Genomic DNA, 17,887 nt, shown 5'->3' with positions numbered 1-17,887 from the left:
TTTATTTCTTTTCTATTTTTGCTTTTTTATGATTCTTTTAACAACTGTAAACAACATGTTTACATCTTTATTCCGTTGTATTTTCATCTCTTTTAAATAAAGTAAGTGCATTTTTACCAGACAATATAAATGTATACAAATATATTTCAGGTTGAATTTAGCATATTTTTTACCGGTATTAAAATAAAAGACATATTTTATTATCGTTATAAACGTATTTTTAGATTTTCTTTCTTTGTAGTCAAAGCTTTTTTAAAATATGATTTTACGAATTTAAATAATATTTTATTAACAAAGTTTTTTTTTCATTGTTGAAATGTAACGTCAGCTTCTTTCATCTGTTGGTCAAACTAAAAAAGAATCACGTGACCACTGTTCCAAGTGAGAAACACCTGCGGAGTTCGGAGCAGTCTGCGCGTGCTTGTGATCTGCAGCTCAGTGAGCGCAGCGCGTGCCTCTGCATATAGCGACTTCACCTGTCCAGGTAATCTACCTGTGAGCCAATCAGGTGCAGGCTCAGGTGAGCGCATATGGACACATGAACCTGCAAATTAAAGTATGTGTGTGTTGGGGGGCATTATTCCTCCTCGCGCAGATAGGTGGCGCGTGCTGCCGAGGCTCTCGCGCTGTTTGTGATGCGGACAGAAAATCGGTGACGGCGGGAGGAGCACGCGCACACCGGAGCAGCCCGACCCGCAGCCCGGACTCTCCGCTTCGACTCAGCGGGACTCTGTGGCCGGACTCTGGTACCGCTCTGCGGGAGGCTCTCCTGCCTCCCTGCCGCCTCCTCCCGGAACCTAGCAGCCAGCCGGTAGGTGGCCGTTCCTCCTCTCCTCCAATCAATGCGCTCTGCTCACCTGCCTGCTCTACCTGTCCGGACAGGTGAGCGCAGGCGGGCGCGCTCCCGCCACCAGGTATTATCCGGATGCAGGTGTTGAGCCTGCACGCCGGGAGCGGGTGGATGGAGGCAGGCTGGCCGGGGAGGATGAGGTCGTTCCCGGCGTGCCTGCGCTCCGCTCCCCGCTCTCGCTCCGGATGAGATGGGAAATGTTGACCTGCGCGCGCACGATTATACAACTGCAGGCCTGAATGTTGAGCTTATATAAGCGCGCTCTCGGCCTGATACTCTAATATCGATCATGTATCGACGAGTAATTGGTTTTAATTTTACACCTAAAATCAACAAGTTCACTGACAGGAGGAGGGACCGAGAGTGCATGTTTGACTTGTGTGTCAGTATGAGTGTGTGTGTGTGTGTGTGTGTGTGTGTGTGTGTGTGTGTGTGTGTGTCTCCTCCTCCTCTGTCACAGCGGCACACACTCCGCTCAGATCAGGCGGACGGGCACGCGGGGCGGAGGTGCGCAAACTCCCAGAAAGTGAGCGCAAAGTGTGCGCACGTTAGTGTGAGCGCGAGGTCCGCGAGGAGCTGCTGCTCCGGGATTTACTGTGTGTGTGCCGCCGTCAGCAGGAGCAGCAGGAGCCGCGGACTCAGTGATCAATGAAGCCGGAGATCATGGCGGAGGGTCCCCGCTGCAAGAGGCGAAAACAGGCCAACCCCCGGAGGAAGAACGGTACGAATACACACACCGACTCACACACTGACTCACACATTGTCACGGCCCCGGGCACGGCGCGTCCCGCCGGCCTCAAACTTTCTGACGGGACCGGGAGGCGCTGCTCCGGGCGGGGCGGGTAACGGTCCTCGTGCCCGGCTGAGCGCAGACCTGCGGGTCCGCGCGGAGCCGTGGAGTTCATTTCCATGTTTGTTTATTTTATGTGAAAACAAACAAACGGACAGGTGAGAGGGACCGGAAGTGAAAGAGAGTTTGGGCTGTTTGAGTTTTTGTGTCACACTTTGTGAATTTTGGTTTAAACGTTTAAACTTTCATTTCCTCGAAACACGTTTGAGCCTCACAAACGCAAAATCCGTGAAAATCAAATCATTTGTTTTCATTAGATGAGATACAAGATAACTGTTTACTGTCTCTGCACCATGCACGGTGTATGTGTGTGTGTATATATATATATACATGTACAATAGTACAACGAAATATTTTGTCTCCTGTGTTTTCACGCTGCTCTGGTTTGTCCCTGTCTCTGGATGTGGCTCTCTCTGGCCCTGGGGGGTGGGTGGGTTGTTGTTGATGGGCTGGAGGTCACGGTGACGGTTGGGGGGGGGTGGGGGGGTGTAAGAGGATCTGAAGGGCCTCCTCCACCTCTGGCTGTCCCATCCAGCTGTGAGGCTGCAGCTGTTTGTCCCGCTGGTTTTTCTCAGAGTCTCCGTGGTTTCTTCTCCTCCTTCTGAGGAGTAGGAGGAGGTCACATGTCATAAAAGTGCATGGGTTTGTTTTTGGGACACGTTTAAATTTAAACGGAGCTGATGTGGTGAAGAAATCACAGGTTTGAGTCCAAGTCTGTCTGTGTGAGTTGAGGATTCCTGCACAGCCGAGCCGCCGGCAGCAACGACTCTGTGTGTGTGTGCGTGCGTGTGTTGTGTGTGTGTGTGTGTGTGTGTGTGTGTGTGTGTGCGTGTGTGTGTGTAGGGCGACCCCCCCTGCAGCCGTGTCAGGCTGCCTGCTGCACCATTCATGCCACATGTCTCACAGCCGTGTCATTGTGCCGGCGGTGCAGGAGCCGCTTTAAAGCAGCATCTGTGACACAAACACAGAGCAGAGCCTGGACCTGAACTTGAACCAGGACCAGGATCTGGAACAGGACCAGAAGGTGGACCTGGTGGTTTCAGCCTCATAGATGTGTGGACACAGCAGTGTGCGGCTGATAGAGGTTTTTGTGGATTATGTGGCGAACGCTGAAGGCGTGGGGACGGCGAGCTCTGATAAACCTCGCCTCCACATGCGATCCAACATCAGCAGAGGTCATGCACACTCTGCTGTGTTTGTGTGTGTCTGTGTGCATGTGTGTCTGCCGTCACAGCTGAGTGTTTCATGTTGGTAAGGTTTTTATTCAGAGACAGAGATGCTGTCAATTTACTGAAATGTGTCGGACACTGAACACGAAGCATGCTCGCCGCTCAAGACGAGCGCCGCTGCAGAGGAGCGCCGCTGCAGACGAGCTGTAAATACGCACAAACACACAACTGTTCAGGAAATACTCAGAAACACGCTGAGGCTCAGACTGTCGGTCCTCCCTGCAGGCCCGAACACCTGTAACGTTTGGAGTCAGCTGACTCCAGCATTCAGGCGGATCCCAGATCAGCAGGTGACCCCTGACAGGTGTGTGTGTGTGTGTGTGTGTGTGTGTGTGTGTGTGTGTGTAAACTGGCTGATGTGCTGAACCTCACCCCCCCCCCCCCCAGGACCTGCTGTGTGCCTGTCCATTGGTGACGGTCCAGGTTTACGTCCCCGTAAAGCTCCCTGGTCCGTTGCCGTGCCATCACTCTCCTCCTCCTCCTCCCTGACCTCAATGTCTTTCATATCTGCCCCCTCCTCAGTAAGCGCCCCCCTGGGGGCAGAACAAAGAAAGCACTGCTCTCTTCATCCTTAATCAGCACTCAGAGGCTGCAGCGCCGTTGGGGACGCTCGCTACGCCGCCTCACATGAAAAGAAAGATGGAGGGCAGAGAAAAGCAGTGAGGTTAATAAAAGAAAGTAGGAAGGTGGATGAAGGTGTGTGTACGGCCTGCATTAAGCCCCTCCCCCTCGCCCCGACTCATCCTCTGAACTTTATGGCGACCCTTAAAGACGCAGCTGTCAGCTGACGGGGTCGGGGGATGTTTATTAAATGTGTTAATGATGTCACAGCTTTGGTCCCGCCCATCACATTTGTTTCAGTCTTTTGTTTTTTGAATATTCACGGTGGGATGTCCTCCTTTTCTCACCTTTACTTTTCTGTGTGACACAAAATATATTTTATTTTAAATGAATCCTGTTTTTGTTTTTCTGGATTTAATTTTATTTTTCATGTTTTTCTTCTGGTTTTTGTTCAATTTTGATGTTCAACTCTTGTCAAAGAATAATTTCTACAAGAACGACTAACGAGGATTTAGAGAGCAGCTTTAATGTGTTTAAATGAACGTGTGTGCGTGCATGTGCAGGATTGCCCGCCTGCCTCCCTCGTCCCTCAGCTGTGCTGCAGCATCAGCAGCTCCCTCACAGGTCAGGAATCAAGTTTAAAATGCAGCATGTGATATGAATCCCTAATTTTTAAGCCCGTGCCCTCCCAGTACGCTTTTATTGTGAAAGACAGCAGATTATCCCCCCCGGCAGGATTTGAGCAAACACCTCTGGTGGGACAGGGAGGAGGAGCCCGGTTGGCTCGCTGAAGAACGGGCCCTTTGTTCAAATTGCATTAACAACACGGAGTCTGCTTAATGCTGTCCCGCCAAAATAAAACATCCCAATCACAGTGACATCACTGTCACATGACCAACAGAAACGGTGACTGCAGACTGACGCATTCATCGTGGATGAGTGTGATTAAAGTTCATTAAAAATAGAAAGCACCTGATTTCTGATTTCTTCAGACTTTTGTCGTTCTGTCAGGCGTGTGTGACGTTTTTACATTTTTATTCAGATACTGTTTTTCAGATATCTTTCTTGTTGTTTGAGGCAGACGTGCGTTCTCCTGCATTTCTGTGGTAAAGTTGTAAAACAGGTCTTTACGAACAGTCCTGTGGACGTGTCTCTGAGCTGAGATCGGCCTCTCGGGTTCCTCGCGCGTTCTGCTGGAGTACCGTCGGCCCGCTGTGGGCTGTAACTCCTGTCTGTGGTCGAATGAAATCCTGATGAGGTCAGCGCGTCAGTTTCTGAGATGAAGTTGCGCTGCAGCGTTTCTTGTTCTGAGGCTGATTTCTAGAAAAGGAAGAAGTGGGAGGTGAGACGTGTCGGCTCTGTGGAGGCCTGTTCGCTCTGGTGATGTCATCGCTCCTGAGCTCACAGGACTTCAACAGGTGACTGTGATGCTCAGGTTGGTGTGGAACAGTGTTGGTGGTGAACTTCTCTGCTGTTTGTTGTGTTTCAAGGTGACTGACGTGTGTGTGTGTGTGTGTGTGTGTGTGTGTGTGTGTCCACCGTGTGCCATGTGCACATTTTCTTCATGAGTGAGCGATGAGCCGTCCGGTGACGCTTTGTCGCCGTTAGCCTAAACACACGTTCACCGCCAAGGTCACGGCCGAGGTCGCCGTGCAGATAACACACACACACACAGACACACACACACACACACACACACAGACACACACACACACAGACTGTATAACAAGTGTGAGAATCATTAAAAGATTTAATGTTTTAATTTAATCTTTTTTAACATAATTAAAACACAAAAATCACCAAATATTTGTTTTGGATGTTTTAACTTTAGTATTTTTTTTATAATTCTGATCATTTGCTTTATTTGTTCTAACTTTTATTTTTAAAAAGAAAGAAAGTTTCATTTTTGTAATGGTTAAACTTGTATTTATTTTTTGTTTGTACTTCATAATTTTACATTTTTTAAAATATATTTATGACTTTAAAAATAATTTCATGATTTGTTGCTGTTTAATTTACATTTAAACATTTTAAAACAAGGTGTTATGTGTTTAAGACTTTTAGATATTATTTTACGTTTCTTCTTATAAACTTTGTGTTTCTCAGTTTTTCTTTTTATTCTTCATTTATCTTGAATTTCACTTTTTTTATTTTTGAATGTTTACATTTGGACGACACATGATCAGACCCATTCGCTCTGCTGCACTCACACTCTCATTGGCCCCTCCCTCACAGCAAAGGTTTGTTTGATTGGGTCCTGCGGCAAGGTCACACACACACACACACACACACACACACACGGGGAACAATCAATAACGGATGGCTGGATTAAGGTGTCAGGACATCTGTGTGTCCAGCCAGCGTACAGCTGAATAACTCTTGAACACACACACACACCTCATATCCAGCTTTAGGCCCCGCCCAGTTCCTATTGCCTGCTGTCCATCACCACGGCCTGCTCACGGTTCTGATTTAAACCACTGAGGCAGCCAGAGCTCATCAGCACATTAAGCGATGGTACTGGTATGGTACTGGTATGGTACTGGGCCAGGTGAATCCTGAGGCAGTGAGTTAAATTGTGGGCGGATGCTGATCTTCAGCTGAGTGGGCTGGAGGTCCTACAGAGCCTCAGGCAGAGAGTGTGAGAGACGAACCCGGCTGCCGTTTGGAAATGAAATCCTGAACTACGACTACCGAATGTTTGTGACTCCGATGGCCCGTCTCTGACCTCTACTTTTTAAAGGGGCCTGGAAGGAGCACAGAGTTTGCTCTCCTGCCCGTCTCTCTGAGTTTGTGTCTCGCGAGGACTTGGCTCACTTTCACCTCCAGAGTTCAGGAGGATTTTCCGTCCACTCGGACAAACGTCCTCGGGCCACGTCCCGGTCACTGATCTGCCAAGCAAAGTAATGAGGTGCTGCTCGGTGCGAGCTCACTGCCTCCGGCCCGGTCCTGACGATTGACCTCAGAGTGTGAGATAATGGAGCTGACGCTCCTGTCAAAGCTGCTCGAAGAAGCTGGGCTGAGGGAAACTTCTCCACCTCTGCGGTGCTGTGAACACCCGAACGCAGCGAGCCACAAGAGGCGAGCCCGCTCAGTTAGAAGCACCGAGTGTGTAGGCAGGGACTGGGTGGGTGTACTGCAGGTTCATGACGTACCCCGAGCCTTCAGCTTCATCGGAGTCATCAACCTGGAGCATCGCGCTGAAGGTCATCGTCCACACACACCGACTAATGAACGCTCAAATAATGAATCTCTTACACTGTGTAAAAAATTTGAACAGGAAGTCCACCAAGAAACACAGAACATGAGTCTGAGTCCTTACAGTTCTCACCAGCATGTTAAATGATTGGCATGAGTGGGCGTGGCAGTAAGTGTGGGCGTGGCCTCAGGGCTCATCTGACTGTGTGTGTGTGGCGCTGTGACAGCTGATGAAACCTTCTCCTTCTTCTCTTTTGTGTCTGAGCGCCGTGGCGGCACAGTCTACGTTCGCCTCGCTGCTGAGAGTCTTCATACAGCCACGGGTGACGCTGAAGATGAAACATCGCCGCTTACACAGGAACAGTCATTTGATTAAAACGAGACCATGTGATCAGCGTGACATCAGACAACTTCCTATTTAAATAAAGATTGAGAACAGGACACATTCAGATCTTTTTGTAAAGTCTCGGTCTGCGTCTTCGCCGACACCACACCGCCTCCTCGCACCGATCCCACAATGCCTTTCACTGATTTCTCTCCCGGCCTCGGTTCCCACGGTGACGGGCTGATCGGTCGTCCACCTTTGAGCCGAGAGGCTGTGAGAAGTCTCGTGCACGGCCTCTGTTTGCCGTGGGATTATCAGACTTTGGTGTGGGTTGGGGGCATAAAGGTAGCCATGGGGAGGACCTCATGTGGGCCAGGAATGCCGGTCAGGTCAGGGGAGGAGAGGCCGGGGCGGCGAGGGACACTCGGGGATGGGGCAGGTGCCTTTGTGAGTCTGTCAGCCATCAAAGGAGCAGGCGCAGCTGAAAAGGTTAGGGGGAGAATAATCCCCCTCCCAGCCTGACAGACGCTTCATTCTCCCTCAGCCCGCCACCTTTGTCCACGCCGCCTCATTACAGCTCAACACGCATGTGTCAGAACGCATCGGGCGACGTACGGTGGCTCAGAGTCATTGTGACGACAAAGTCACAGCAGCAAGATACACATGCAAGCAGAAATAACCTCATAGGTCCTTTTCTCATCGTCCACGGGAAGTAGATGTGTGTTAGTGATCAGAGTGTGAACGGTCCTGTAACCACGCTGAGCCGCGGCGCCGTTACAGTCAGCTGTGACCTCTCTGGCAGCACGGGAGAGCAACAGGAAGTCTGGCTGCTGAGGAGGAGGAGGGCGATGGGGCGGGGAACAGGTTGCGTCATGGGACCCGAGGTGTCCCTCTTCTGACCCTTTTGTGCAGCCTGTCAAACGTGGTTAACATGCAGCCATGCCCCCCCCCCCCCCCCCCCCCCCCCCCCCCATATGTGTGTGTATGTTGATCCTCGCACCACCATAAACAGCAGAAATCACAGGAAGCTGTCTGCAGCCTGTTTCTGCTGCTCAACAGTGGAGCAGAAAGCAGGTCGTCAGTCACTAAGTGCATTCTGGGTTCAGGATCATTCTTCTCGACTTCATCAGCTCATCAACACGAGCTGAACCAGCTCCATCCTCTGACAGAGCTCAGACACACACATGAGGCTGAGGCGAGTGCAGCATCAGAAATAACAGCTCCTCTGAGGCTCAGTCGTGGACGAGTGAGAGGAAGCCGCGGGACGGGGTCTCATTGTGTCGGCGCCGAGCACGGGCGCAGCGGCTCGTCCTCGGCTGCTCGCCGCAGCCCTAATGTGGCAGATAAACCCCGGCTTTGATACGGCCTGCTCCAGTAAGCCCCTCAGCCTGCCAGCACCTGCCAGCGGGGAGGTATGCATTCATGCCCCTAACAGGATTACGCTGCTCTGTAATTGATTCGTTTGCAGTGAGGGGCGGAGACAGCACTTTGCAGGGCAGCGTTTAGGTAACGGCGCCCCAGAATTCATCCGACTGCATGTGTCAATTTTATTACATCAGTCCAGATGAACTTGAAAGGCCGGCTTTGTGAGCGCCCACTGGCTGCATGCGCCTGGCTCGGTCAATAGAGGTCATTGATGTAGGCGTGCTCTTTCTTCCCTCGCCGCTCGCCGTGTTGTGTTTGCGATCGATCGCTGTGACACACATGAGGCGTGTTACAGTCTGGGTGGCTTCACACATGGATGGAGGTACAGCAGCAATGGTGTGACAGTACGACGGGCGTAACCGGGTCAGTCGATGAGGCACTGTGATTGCGCCCGCATCCGGTTGCACATGTAGGTTAAAGCAGCACGCTGTGATGGAGATAAAAACGTCTTGATGCATCTCAATCATCCAGGAAAATAAATCTCCAAAAGTTGCTTCTGTTCATCTGGACGCAGCGTTTTACGTAGCGAGAAACGTTTCGTCATCATCAGGTGACGTCTTCAGTCTCATCTGCAGGTTTCCTCAGTCTGATGCAAATGTCCTGTTTGTAAGATTGAAACCTGCAGCTGAGACTGAAGACGTCACCTGATGATGACGAAACGTTTCTCGCTACGTAAAACGCTGCGTCCAGATGAACAGAAGCAACTTTTGGAGCTGTGATGCAGAGCGTGCTTGGGGACCACCGGTGACTCACTGAAGGCACCTCATCATCATCAGTGCTCTGAACATGGCTGATGCTCAGAGCACTGAACTGTGCTGTGCGCCATCATTCAGACGGTGCGTCAGCTGGCTCATGCTAACCCTGACGCTACAGAGGCGTTGGCACAGGAAGTGACATCAGACGTTTAGCCTGCTGCTAACAGCGTTGATGCTAACAGGTTGGCTGATGCGTGGCTCTGTGTGGACGCGAGCTGAACCTGCAGCTGGGAGCTGCCTGTGGTGTGAGTGTGCAGCTCTTAGTGGTCATATTGGGAGTCTGTCCAGTTGCCGGGTAAACCAGTTCACCTGAAACTAATGATCCCACCAGGCTGGCCTCCCCACACAACCCCGCCCCTCCTTGCCTTCACCACTCTAATGAGCCTGGGAAAAGCCCCTCCCCCCATGGGGCCGAACTAGGTGACACAGTGGACACAGGCCGCCCCGGGGTATTGGGGGGGGGGGGTCGCAGCAGCCTCTTTTGTCCTGGGCGTCTGGCACGCTGAATGTGAAGACGGTGATTTATGGCTGAGCGTAGACCAGCAGAGATGAGGCGCGCACAAAGACTGCGTTAAGACCGCTTCCTGTCCCCGTTTCTCTGACAGTCCTCTTTGGTCCCAGAATCTGGGTTAAATGCAAATTGATCTGAGCGATGGCAGACAATAATCGCCGTCGGACTCATGTATTCGTGCAACGGACCAGAAGAGAATTTAGTGAAGTCCCAGCTCGAGTCATCGCCCGTAGCCAAAGAAAGGCCGGCGGGTCGATGGGGATGGGCGGCAAGATTCTCAGAGCAGGCCGTGAGCTTTCTGCGGCCGCTGCGGCGAGAGGAGGAGGAGCTGGATTCTTCATGGTGGAGCTGTTTGAGCTTCACGCAGGATCACAGATGCCTCGAGTCGACTCGCAGCCTTCACTCTGCTGTCTGACTGCACAGAGCCGCCATCAGCCCGCCATGAGCTGTAAGCCGGGCTGTACCAAATCTGTCATGATTCATGTGTGACTCCCGTCTGTGACGGCGTTTACTGAGCGAGCTCAGTTGGAGCATGGCTGAGTTTTGGCATGTTAAAGGTGAACCTGACCTGAGTCAGCCTGGGTCACTGCCTGCTGTGGGCCACATCTGGGCCACGCACTCACATCTGTGTTTAAAGCCGATGTTCTCCTCTCACCTGTGCAGACCGGCTTTGATGAGCAGGTTAAAGATGCTCCTGGACTCAGTGCTCACAGGAACTTCTCCCTCCACCATCCATGAATAACTAACATGTGGTCTTTAAACTCGATGGCGGTCCCTTCCCTGACTTCCTCAGGCTGACCCTCTAAGCCCGAGCAGGAAGTGCTGAAGGTCTGTGGACTGCTGCTGGCCAGACCTGAAGTCTGTCCTGAGCCTCAGCAGAAACTCTCTGTGAGTATTCACTGGGATGGGTTGTGGCTATTTTCTGGTGCGGCTGTGTGTGTTTGCAGTGTTTCTCTCTGCTCACACTCTTCTTCTTCTGCTTTTGTTTTTCCGGTGCGGCGCGGCACTCGGACGTGTGAAAGCAGGTAAAAACGAGTGCAGATAAACAGTCACACGGCCGGCTTCCTCTTTCTCGTGTCGACACTCGGCTCGCCGGCCCTCACTTCCCTCTGCTGCGATGTGCTGACACACCGTTTCTCCGGGCTTTGGCGACCTCGTCACCGCACTGTTGCTTCTTCTTCTATTTCTGAGAACACACACACCTCCCGTTATGCCCTCACACTCTTCTTCTATTTCCTTTTCTTCTTTTACACTTCCCAATTCTGCTCCGCTCACCTCCGCGCTGAGGCTGACGGTTTGAACCTTCAGCGCTGTGCGGGTCGTGTCTTAGAGCGCACTCAGTGAGTTCACGCTGAGTCAGCTGGATGTGACTGATGAAACCTCGTGTTTGTCCAGCTCCTTTAAGTTAGAAGTTTCTGCTCAGCTGTCCCGTTCACAGACCGGAGCCTCAGTCCTGCTCTTGTTCTCGATCTGGTTCCTGGGTGGTGTTGGCAGTGTTCAGCCCTCAGTGTGTTCGGACAGTTTTCAGACAATAGTGTTCCTGTGGATCTGCATGGACAGCATGTTTGTCTCTTTCCTGTTTTGCTCGGATTGCTGAGGTTGTGACCTCAGGACCGCTTGGCAGCCATAGGCCGCCTCACGTCCCTTGAGTCGGGGACTGAGGGACATTCGGGCGTTTGAAGCCCAGGAACATCTGACGTGGTGGCTCGACTGAGCATGCACTCATTCAGTCTGTGGGACTTTACGTCAGTGAGTAAAGAAGAAATATGTAGACGTTCCTGTGAGCGAGTGAGGATGCCACACGTTTGAGTTTCACACTGTGAGCATTTATTCATGTGTGCACTCACCAGTAAAACTCAGAGGCTCGATAGTGCATACCCGAAAACTTCACAGGCTTCTGCACTCAGCTCCAGCAGGAATACAGGAGGACGACTCCGTAGCATCAGAACCATCTGAATCATTAGAAGCATCCGTATCTGTAGAGCCAATAGAACCATCAGAATAAACAGAACCACCACAAACGTCAAACCTGCTGCCTCTGACTCTTTGCTGCAGATGTCGTTTTAAAGTTCCTAGACTCAAAGAGTAAACATGGTGACATAAACTATGAAGCTGTCACCTGTCAGAGTGACGCTGATGAAGTATGTATTAGAATGCTTGAATGTGACACTAAATGTTTTCATCCATATTTACGAGTTTAACTATGAGGGTAAGGTGACGCTGAGACGGATCAGGACAGGGAGGTGTGCAGGTCGAGCTCCCTGCTGTGAGTCACCTGGAGAAGCCTGTGGACTCTGGGCAGGCCGAGAGCAGAGCCCTGCGGGACACCACCTCAGACTTCACATGCTCAGATGGAGGCGCTCGCTCTGACTTTCTGTAAATGTGCTGAGAGCAGGAGAAGAGCTGGAAATAGATCAGTAGTGTTGAAGCTGGGGTTTCGGTGACACACAGGGATTCCCCCGCTATCAGAGGGCTGCGGTGGTTTCTGGGCACAGGGAGGAAATTTTCAGTTATTTTAGGTTTTGCTGACATTTGTTAGAGTTTCCGTTCTCAGAGTGATGCCAGGGACGCACACAGGAACTGGGTTACCTGTGTGATGCCGACTCACCTGTCTCACCTGCTTCTTCTCTGTGGTTCAGAACTCAGCATCTCCTGTGTCCCTGCTTCTGATTGGTGGGTGTCCTCTGAGTTCGTGATTAGTGAGCGGAGCTCCTTCTCTCACAGCCTCTTCAGCTCGTTGACAAACTCTGTTCTTCTTCATCCTCCTCTTGTTAACGTGGCGCTCTGTCACACGCTCCTCCTCTCATTAGTGTGCTGTTGTCTCACACTCGGGGTGCAGAATGAAACCCGATGACGTATCAGAGATGAAGTCACTTTGGTTAAACGCTTTAATTCGTTGACAGGATAAAGGACTTTTATTTTGAAGAGCAGTGAGAGCGTGACTGGGGAGGGATAGAATGATGAAGGCTGATGAAGGCTTTTCAGCCTCAAACTGAGGACTTGAGGCAGGTCTGACCTGAGTGTCGTGAGCCTGCCCATGTGATGCTGGGCGGATGGAAGGATCGGGTGTAAACTGGTTGATCTGAAAGGGATTGTCCACTAGAGTTCAAAGGTCACTTCCAAACTGCGTCAGAACCTGAAATAATCAGGTCTTAGCTTAGCATGCAGTGTGTTTCACACTTGCTTCTCGCTGTGACTTCCTGGTGCGCTGTGGGGAGCGTCTCAGAGGGAGGAGCCATGACTCTGACACACAGGCGTCTCCTCACACCACGGACCTCATTCAGCGAGCGGGCTGGGCCTCAGAACCAGCAGAGCTCTTAGAACCAGCAGAGCTCTTAGAACCAGCAGAGCTCATAGAACCAGCGGAGCTCATAGAACCACCAGAGCTCATAGAACCAGCGGAGCTCTTAGAACCAGCAGAGCTCTCAGAACCAGCAGAGCTCTTAGAACCAGCAGAGCTCTCAGAACCAGCAGAGCTCTTAGAACCACCGGAGCTCTTAGAACCACCAGAGCTCTTAGAACCAGCAGAGCTCTCAGAACCAGCAGAGCTCTTAGAACCAGCAGAGCTCTCAGAACCAGCAGAGCTCTTAGAACCACCGGAGCTCTTAGAACCAGCGCAGCTCTTAGAACCAGCAGAGCTCTTAGAACCACCGGAGCTCTCAGAACCAGCAGAGCTCTCAGAACCAGCAGAGCTCTTAGAACCACCGGAGCTCTTAGAACCACCAGAGCTCTCAGAACCAGCGGAGCTCTCAGAACCAGCGGAGCTCATAGAACCAGCGGAGCTCTCAGAACCAGCGGAGCTCATAGAACCAGCAGAGCTCTCAGAACCAGCGGAGCTCATAGAACCAGCAGAGCTCTTAGAACCAGCGGAGCTCTTAGAACCAGCGGAGCTCTCAGAACCAGCGGAGCTCATAGAACCAGCGGAGCTCTCAGAACCAGCGGAGCTCATAGAACCAGCAGAGCTCTTAGAACCAGCAGAGCTCTCAGAACCAGCGGAGCTCATAGAACCAGCAGAGCTCTTAGAACCAGCGGAGCTCTTAGAACCAGCAGAGCTCTTAGAACCAGCGGAGCTCTCAGAACCAGCGGAGCTCATAGAACCAGCAGAGCTCTCAGAACCAGCGGAGCTCATAGAACCAGCAGAGCTCTTAGAACCAGCGGAGCTCTTAGAACCAGCAGAGCTCTCAGAACCAGCGGAGCTCTTAGAACCAGCAGAGCTCTTAGAACCAGCAGAGCTCTCAGAACCAGCGGAGCTCTTAGAACCAGCAGAGCTCATAGAACCAGCAGAGCTCTCAGAACCAGCGGACTGGTTTCAAAGGGTCAGAGGAGGAAAGTGGATGAGCTGCTGTGATCACACAGAACAGCCACATTCTTGCTTCCTGCAGGGAGGGGCTGGTGTGTGTGTGTGTGTGTGTGTGTGTGTGTGTGTGTGTGTGTGTGTGTGTGTGTGTGTGTGTGTGCGCGTGTGTGTGTGTGTGTGGACTGAAATAGTAGCTTGTCTTTCCGTCTGTCTCTATTCATTCCTGACACATGCTGCATCGTACTGGCTTTAGACCACACCTAACACACACACAGACACACACACACAGACACACACACACCTAACACACACACAGACACACACACACCTAACACACACCTGTAGGTGGCTCTGACAGAGAGTTAAGTGAAGTTTTCTCCCCCCACACTGGAATCAGCTGATCAGCAGATGAACCTTTGAGAGGCGGTGATGTCATCACTGTACAGTGACGTGTTACTGTTACCAGGTTACAGGTTCTAGTTTTCAACACCTGAGCATCAGGTGGTTGTGACCTCACACTGATCAGCTGATGCTCCTGTGGGCGTGATATACACCACAGCGGACCAATCGGAGGCGTCCTCGTCTCTCTGCAGGTGTCGGGACAGTCAGTGCCAAGGATGTGACGTATCAGAGGAGGCGGTCCTTGGGAACACCGGTGTGGCCTCAGATTCCAAAAACGGCTCCACGAGAACCTCAAAGTCTGGATGGTTTGAGTTGGTTTGAGCTGTCCACAGGACAGCTGTCCACTGTGGGGACATCTGGGGTCAGGTTCTGCTGGGTCATGTGAAGACTTTAAGAAAGAGGTGAATAAAAGGATTAATGATGAAGACAATGAACTCATTAACCCAAAAAGTTTTCAGCTGCTGCTCGTACATCTCCTCTCAACTCTAAGCCGAACTTTGAAATTGTGGTTTCAAGGCCCGGGTTCTGCGGGTTCTTCCTCGCCGCTCCGAGCGGGTGTAGCGATGCTCTGAGACCTCGGAGCAGAGAACATTATGGGTCGTGGTATTGTTTGAGGTCTTCCCCGCCTCCCCGTTATTCACAGAAGACGGAAGTAGCTGTTTTTCAGCTGCGATCAGGTAATGAAGCAGACTTGTTGTGCAATCAGAGTTTTCAGGAAGTTGAGGCAATGCTCATCCTCGCCGCTCATCATGTGATCTGTGTGTGCAGGTTTGAGACGCACTGGGTTATTGTCTCTCGGGTCAGTGTCTAACCTGAGCTGGACCTGAACCCTGATCTGAGAACCAGTTAAAACTGGTCCACTACCATCAGAGTCACAGAGGAAGCTGCTCCTGCTGCTCAGGTGGTCTTACCTGACTCAACGGGTCTGTCGGTGCGAGGTGTGTCTGTGACGCTGCCAAAAACAGAAAAGTCTCCGTTTGTGAGCCCGGTGACTCCTTGATGAGTGTGTGCATCCTGATGAGGGCGGGGTCTTTCATTTCCTCTCTGATACAGAGAAATGGAGGAAAACGTCGTCACGCCGTCAGGTGATAAGTGCGGAGGTTCTCAGACGTTTCCTCCACCGAGCGTCACGGTTCTTTCTCTTCAGGGAAATGTCACTTTCACTTTCCTCATTTTCTAACATTTCTATCGGGCAGTGAACGCCTCGTCGCCTGTTGGAAATCAGCTGATAATTGATCTTTCTCTCATTTCCCACGACCACTTCCAGTAAAACACGCTGTCCACTTTGCAGCCGCTCGACCGCACGCTCGCCGTTAACGTCACGAGGACGAATAAAAGACGAGGAAGAGTAAAGTGCGGCGAGGACTTAAAGGCTCTGAGTGCCGCCCGGCGACTCGCTCAGCCATTTGTGGTTTTTAAGCAGACAGACGAGGGAAGCTGCGGGTTCACAGCAGAGAGGCACCTGCTGCTTCATCACCACCACCATCATCATCCACATACACAAATATGGAGGTGAAGGGAGCGTCTGTAGTTTGTTCGTGTTGTCTGAGGTGTGATGGTCATTTGCTGAGGATCAGCGGGTGCTGGGTTCGGTTGGAGTTCGGTTGGAGTCGAGTGTGTGACGGGAGCTCAGTTTGAGCGGTCGCCTTTTTCCTGTAAAATGAGCCGCAGCAGGAAGTGGAGACCCCCGAGAGGTCTAATGGAGACCACAGCGCCGCAACACCGGGCTCATTGTCCCGCCCCCACCCAGCTCCCGCTCAGGTCAGCAGCATCACAGCGACTCGACTCTCTGCGGGCACGCCGGCGTGCAGGCTCAGGAGGACACAGGAAGTCAAATCACTTCTTTTGTAGTGATGTCACATTTTATTTAAGTATGTGGACAGTACGCTCCACCCACACTCCCTGCTGGTTGTAACTGGGACCAGTAAGTGTGGAGCACCTGATGATGACATCACTGGATGCTCAGGTGTCAGTCACCGTCAGTCCTGTGATTGGTCGGTGATTCACAGCGAGGAGCGTGCGATGCATCAGAAGTCATTTCTTTGATTTGTGTGCCGCTCGGCCACTTGAGTGGAAAGTTCGACCCCGAGGACAGAATGCCTGTCAGTTCCCGTCACCTCACTGGCTGCTCCTTGCTGCCATCGATGGCGTGCAGTGAGAGCGACTGTATGGGGGTCGCAGGTCACGTGGTGGATGAGCACATCTGTGTGTCCAAAGGTGCGACCGCGAGCGCTGACCTGCTCTAATGACACCTCACTTCCTGTCTGTCCTTCACCCCTAAAGGCAACAATGGTGGCAGCTACTTAGTGTTAATATTACTCTTATTAATCTTTCTGGGTTGAAAAATCAAACGTTTAACATATTTTCAGGCGAGAAAGTAGCTGTGTAAACTTTAAAGATCTGCTTGGTTTATCAAGACACCACATATTTGCAAAAGTGCTCCGACGTTTTCGGAGACGTCTGTTAGCCACTAGCTCAATAGCTAGCCGGTGGTCACTCAGTGGTCTCTCGACCCGGCGAGAGCAGCGGACTCCCGGCTTCATCGTTTTCAGAATCCCGCTGTCTTTCACTACTCAGGTTAAACATGATATATAAGTCATTAAAAATTTAATTGTTTGGCTTTTTTGGCGTTTTATTTGTTCTGGAGTAAATCGGTTTGACTGAGATCAAAGTTACTAGATTAGATTTGATTAAATAAAACTTTATTAATCCGTCGGCTGGGTTCCTCCGGGATTTTCACACAGCTGATTAAACAGAAGTGTGAGACGGTCGAGAGTTTACACCAGTGTCCTGTTATATTTTAGACAGCAAGGAGCAGACGGCCGAGTTTATTAAACTCCACCGAGACAGCGGTGACGCACATCTGAAGGCTCGACCGTCCCATTTCACAGCCTTGCACTCAGCTAATGTGTTCAGCTTGTCAAATTTACATAAATCTTTGATCGCCAGCAGTGTGACTGTGAAGTGCTGTACTGTATGTTTAGAAGTTTGCTCCCCAACAAACACACCAATGTCGACGAAACGTCGTCACCTCCAGGTGATTTTGGTTTCATTCTATAATACTGGATGTATTTTTCTACGAAGGTTTGAACTTTGAGAGTTTTTAAACAGGAGAGAAAAGTTTAATAATTGTAAAAAATAAAGCTGGCTACTTCGTAGATTTCACCGAGCGCTGGTTATATTTAGAACGTAACTCCTGTGATAAACGAGGGAGCAGTGTACTTCAGGGAGGACTCAATTCTCGTTCTCAATTATAAGTTAGATCTAACAAGTATGTAAGATTGAGTTTAGAGGTTCATTCAGTAATTTAATTTATTACAGATGATGAGGGTAAAATATATTTTATAACCAAGCAGGTAACAAAGAACACATGTAAACAATGTCATTATTGTAGGAGAACGTTCTGGAAAAGGTCAAAAGACGGCGTTTAAACTGACCTCACAGCTACAACAATCACAAACACGTGTCCACGTCTGCCTGCAGC

General features: G+C 50.9%; 1 protein-coding gene across 3 annotated transcripts in view; it reads left to right on the top strand.

Annotated features, from left to right (window-relative positions):
* The first annotated feature begins 615 nt into the window (after positions 1-615).
* zeb2a (zinc finger E-box binding homeobox 2a) overlaps positions 616-17,887 on the top strand; it is a 37,111-nt gene continuing 19,839 nt past the window's right edge. Inside the window, exons 1-2 of one of the 3 annotated variants that reach the window (XM_085135362.1) lie at positions 616-811; positions 1,469-1,571. In XM_085135362.1, the coding sequence (XP_084991488.1) occupies positions 1,499-1,571 (73 nt within the window). In that variant the 5' untranslated portion in view covers positions 616-811; positions 1,469-1,498. The other 2 variants (XM_085135361.1, XM_085135363.1) reach the window with 2 other exon arrangements.

Source organism: Neolamprologus multifasciatus, chromosome 16, assembly GCF_963576455.1.
Source record: "Neolamprologus multifasciatus chromosome 16, fNeoMul1.2, whole genome shotgun sequence".
Taxonomy (NCBI): domain Eukaryota; kingdom Metazoa; phylum Chordata; class Actinopteri; order Cichliformes; family Cichlidae; genus Neolamprologus; species Neolamprologus multifasciatus.
The sequence above is the reverse complement of the archived record's forward strand: the minus strand, read 5'-3'. Positions and strand labels throughout refer to the sequence as shown.